Source organism: Salmo trutta, chromosome 8 (assembly GCF_901001165.1).
Source record: "Salmo trutta chromosome 8, fSalTru1.1, whole genome shotgun sequence".
NCBI classification, from domain to species: Eukaryota; Metazoa; Chordata; class Actinopteri; order Salmoniformes; family Salmonidae; genus Salmo; species Salmo trutta.
Window position 1 is genome coordinate 35,529,375 of NC_042964.1, and position 5,280 is coordinate 35,534,654.

A 5,280-nucleotide genomic window follows, 5' to 3' on the forward strand; every position below is an offset into this window, starting at 1 on the left:
TTCTATAAAACAAATAATATTTATCGTTTTATGCAACTGTGTTTGAACTATTTAGCGTTTCCAAAATATTTGTCTGACGTTGAATGTGCGGACAATGAACCCGGATTAACCATTAATGACGTGTTCCTGCGACACGTCACTGAATGCCAACAGCTACGGAAGCGGTGCCGTGTCGAGATCTACAACGTCGTTGATCAAGGGTTCAGTGTCTTCAGAATGGGTACGTTTTTAAAATATATTTTTAATCTATTTGAGAACTATAATGGGAATTCTCACGGTTGTGTTTTATGTAGAAATTCAGGCTATTCTACCAGCTCCTGCTACGCACCATGCAACTGGGCCACTTGCTAAGTAACAAATAGAAAACGTTAGCTAAAACATGCATACATGTAATAATTATTGTCGTCTCGCGGACAGCGAAAGTTGTTAAGTTGATAAAGCTATTAAATCCCTCTAAGGTGTCTGAGTCATTAATTGTTGTCGTGATTCGTAAATACTGAGTCTAGCCAAGCATTCTAGCTAACGTTAGCTTTACTGCTAACTCCCTGTGGCAACATGCTGAGTACTTGTAGCCCAGCTAACGTTACAGCGTCAAATAGCCCAATAATTAGTTGACTAACGTTAATCAGTATCTATTCGACTAGCTTTTTAATGGTAAAATGCAGGAATGTGACACGGCATGTTTGTCATAGTAACCATGTGTAGCCTCCCTGTATGGTGACTTCGTCTACCAATAGGTATTTTATAGCACAGACAGAACAGGAAATAGCCAGCGACACTAGCTAGCTAATATAGTCATTAGGTAGTGTGCTTACCCCTGCTGGTTTGCACATTTTGTTCACTCCCCCACAAAAGATGAAGGGGGAAATCTTAAATTGCACCACCATCTAACCCTGCACCTATACACTATCCCCGCTCCCAGTCGAATTGCTCACTCTAGGGCTATCATCTACTCCCTTTACTACCTCAGCATAGGAAACTTTCTGCCCCACTGGCAATCTCAACCTGTCTCTCACAGGGCAATTGGGATCCACAGCTGCATAGGCGCTCCCACAGTTGACACGCAGTGCTTTCTCTATCCCAAATGTACACTCCCTCAGATTATGCCCTCCGGCACTTCTCTCACATCATGGGATCTCCCATACTCACTCCTGCAACATGTCTGAATCCTTGGCACCTGAAGCACCGTAGCGGGTTCAGAACATAGGCCCTCACAGAAAAGCAAACCTGACCTTATCAGGTATAAATTCTGTGTCAAAGCTCAACAAGACAGACGGGGTATTCTCAGTCTCGCCGGGGTATTCTCAGTCTCGCCTTTGCCTCCGGGTCTACGTCTCACCAAACGGCCGGCGTCTCAAACGCCAGGATATTATTTTTCATTTGGTCCACCTCTACACTCAGCTCTACCCCACTGATCACGTCTTTGAGCGGTCACTGCTCCGGAGAGAAAAGCACAGGTTGAGCCCCAAGACGCGTCGCACACGCTTCCGCTGACTACCTCATGAAGCTGGTTGAGAGAATGCGAAGAGTGTGCAAAGCTGTCATCAAGGCAAAGGGTTGATACTTTGAAGAATCTCAAATGTAAAATATGTTCATTTGTTTAACACTTTTTTTTATTTTTTGGGTTACTACATGATTCCATATGTGTTATTTCGTGGTTTCGATGTCTTCACCATTATTCTACAATGTAGGAAATCGTAAAATATAAAGAAAAACCCTTGAATGAGTAGGTGTGTCCAAACTTTTGACTGGTACTGTACATTTACATTTTTACATTTTAGTCATTTAGCAGACGCTCTTATCCAGAGCGACTTACAGTAGTGAATGCATACATTTCATTAAAAAAAAATCTGTGCTGGCCCCCCGTGGGAATCGAACCCACAACCCTGGCGTTGCAAACACCATGCTCTACAGGGAAGGCTACGTACGTCCTGCCACCTGCATCCCTTCTGGAAACTGGGGGAGCATCAAAGACGTCATTATCTCAACTGTTCGGCACAGTCCCGTTTATCATAGCGGGTTCGCTTCGCCCACGGCTGGCCGTGTGATCTACAATTCCGACAGTGTTAGAAACAATCATCGCTTGCTAAATGCTTTTCTGAACATATGGCCCTTATCGTTCATATCGGCGATAAATAATATTTTAAATAAAGATACACTTACTGTGTGTGCCTCGAGTTGACGAACAACACTCCCACCCCAGTTAAACTTACACTCAGGTTTTCGGAGCGCTAGATTGATAGTTAGCACAGGTGGTCACCTCTGTCTTATGTCTGTCTTCCGTAAACAAGCGCTGTAACGTGGCGGTATAGGGTTAGTGTTCCCAACACGGCCAGAAAGGCGCGTGACTTTCCAAAACCCGTACCGCATGTTAACACTTCGAGCAAGCGTCAGGGCTCTTGACAAGTCAACCGGGAAGAAGATGCCTTCATCGATAGGCGCTAAAGGTAGTTCACGTCTGTCTAACTCCATCTCATGTCCATGTGCTGTAGGTGGGTGGTTTTCCAGTCTCTTCTCTGGCTTGTTTGGCACCAGAGAGATGAGGATCCTGATCCTGGGGTTGGACGGAGCCGGTAAAACGACCATCCTGTACCGCCTGCAGGTCGGAGAGGTGGTCACCACCATTCCAAGTACGTAACTCTTTTTCTTTCTACTTCGAAACACTGCTCACGCAATATCAGTTGCCCAGGTGCATGCATGGAAAATCAACTGTTAGTGTGCTCCCCAGTGAGTTGAATTGGTCTTCCCACGTGTTTGTCGACGACGTCAAAGAGGGGGATGGTTAAAGTGCATTCCTTTCTTTGCCAAGGTTTTTAAATCTCTGCCATTGTGCTGATTGTGTTGTACAGCAATCGGCTTCAACGTGGAGACGGTTACGTACAAAAACCTGAAGTTCCAGGTGTGGGATCTTGGTGGACAGACGAGTATTAGGTAATTATATGAATATCACAAGTGTTTCCTGTTTATCAAATTAAATTGTATTAGTCACATGCACCGAATACAACAGGTGTAGACCTTACAGTGAAATGCTGAATACAACAGGTGTAGACCTCACAGTGAAATGCTGAATACAACAGGTGTAGACTTTACAGTGAAATGCTGACTTACAAGCCCTTAACCAACGAGGCAGTTTAAAAAAAATATGGATAAGAATAAGAGATAAGTAACAAGTAATTAAAGAGCAGCAGTAAAACAACAATAGTGGGACTATATACAGGGGGGTACTGATACAGAGTCGATGTGCAGGGGGCACCGGTTAGTTGAGGTAGTATGTACATGTAGGTAGTTATTAAAGCGACTATGCGTAGATGACAATAGAGTAGTAGTAGTGGTGTATATACACACAGACGTTGTTGAATTTAAAAGGTTAGACAGAAGCTTCCTCAAGACAGCACAACTTTCCATACATTATTGTGCCAAACCTCTTTACAATTTAGAGGGTTTGGCCTATTTGCCTCTGCCCTTCGCTCTCCCTCTAACCTTGGTCTCTCTCCTTCAAACCCTTGTATCTCTCTCCCAGGCCATACTGGCGTTGTTACTACTCCAACACAGATGCTGTCATCTACGTGGTGGACAGCAGTGACAGAGACAGGATGGGCATCTCTAAGTCTGAACTTGTTGCCATGCTGGAGGTAGGTCATGTGGATAGGCTTGCATGCATTGATAAGAGTGGAGGTGTCATTTGAGTGAGGCAGGTATAATGACCATTGTTTGAGGTGCTCTGGAGGGCAACTTTGGGCAAATAGTCATGCTCAATGTATTTTCTCCATATGACTGACTCTCTCTCTCTCTCCCTGTGTGTGTGTTTTTTGTCTCTTCAGGAAGAGGAGTTGAAGAAAGCCATCCTGGTGGTGTTTGCTAACAAGCAGGACATGGAGCAGGCCATGACCCCGGCTGAGGTGGCCAACTCCCTGGGCCTCCCCGCCCTCAAAGACCGGAAGTGGCAGATCTTCAAGACCTCCGCCACCAAGGGCACGGGCCTGGACGAGGCCATGGAGTGGTGAGGGTTTGCTTTTGGTTGACATTATAGTCATGTAGCAGATGCCATTTTATTTTTTTCAACAACGATTTTATTATACTTTCATTTAACCTCACTGAGTTCTCATGGTCTAGAACAGGCTGTCAACCACATAGCATATCAATAGGTAGAATAGAGGTGTCCTGTCCTCGTGTCACCCCCCCTTCTCAATAAACCCACAGATGACATTGTGCAACACCATGTCATCCGCATGTTGTAATAATATTCAACAATGTTTGCTCTCTCCCTCTCTCCATAGGCTGGTGGAAGCCCTGAAGAGCAGGCAGTAGAGACAGCCCACACCTCTTGTTCTCTGTAAATACTCCTGACCTCCTGTATAAAATACTTCCTGATTGGACCGCTCAGGAGGACCAGTGACTGCACTCCTTCCAGGGGCACGTTCAGTACGCAAACGTTGTAGATAGAAATGTCATGAATAGAGCTGACGTGATTCCTTATTCGACGTGTCACGTGTGTTTGTTCTACACGACACATTTCTATATGAAGGTTCCACAACGTTGTGCCCTGCTGAAAACAGCCCTGAAGCCTTCACCATGCCTTCCAGCCTGGGATAGAGAGGCTGCAATATAGTATACTACCTGGTCCCAAAATAATGTTATCGCCCCAGCCCATAGCCCTGGTGTTTGCAGATCTGAAGGGAACCAGATGGGTGTAGGTCAGACCAGGTCATGTGGTGATGGCTTCACACATAATGAAAAGTATCTGTTGTGGAGCTTCTGCCGTTTTTGGTGAACCCTTCTGATCTGTAAACACCCAAGGGAAAGGGGGTTGGTGTTGGCTCAGGCTCAATTCTCAGTGGTAAAGAACTGACCGGCCCCTTCAAGGAAGAGGACCTGAGCGATGACAGACGGACCTATGGCGATGTTACTGCAGCTGGTGCTGTTTTTGTATTGTACTACTCATGCTGAATCATGTCTTTTTTTTCTCCCTTTTCTAAAACTTCTGTTGGGGTGTGTAATTAAAGTTTGAGGTTGTTAGTTTAGCCCTTCTCATTGGAATGCTCAGACTTTAATCAGATTGTGTAAATGCCACTAGTCAGTTGTTGAACACTAACTGCTTAATTTGTATGCTACAACTTTTATTGCATATTTATAGGAGCTTGTACAGTGTAAACAACCCACAGTAAAACTGATTTCACACTGAATATATAAACCTTGGTCGTCAAATTACTTTCATCCCACCCAAGATAAGCAATATCCAACAGGACCACTGATACTTTTCCAATAACAAGATTGTTCAAA

At 44.7% G+C, this 5,280-nt stretch overlaps 1 protein-coding gene across 1 annotated transcript; it reads left to right on the top strand.

Moving 5' to 3' along the window:
- Positions 1-96: 96 nt before the first annotated feature.
- On the top strand, positions 97-5,183 carry LOC115198777 (ADP-ribosylation factor-like protein 1). The gene is made up of 6 exons (XM_029761051.1): positions 97-220; positions 2,493-2,630; positions 2,850-2,931; positions 3,521-3,632; positions 3,822-4,000; positions 4,278-5,183. The coding sequence occupies exons 1-6, from the start codon at positions 217-219 to the stop codon at positions 4,306-4,308; spliced, it is 546 nt and encodes a 181-aa protein (XP_029616911.1). The 5' UTR covers positions 97-216; the 3' UTR covers positions 4,309-5,183.
- The last annotated feature ends 97 nt before the right edge of the window (positions 5,184-5,280 follow it).

Coding starts and splice junctions, on each gene's coding strand:
- LOC115198777 (XM_029761051.1), top strand. Junction 2,631..2,849: donor GGTGGTCACCACCATTCCAA/GTACGTAACTCT, acceptor TGTGTTGTACAG/CAATCGGCTTCAACGTGGAG. Junction 3,633..3,821: donor AACTTGTTGCCATGCTGGAG/GTAGGTCATGTG, acceptor TTGTCTCTTCAG/GAAGAGGAGTTGAAGAAAGC.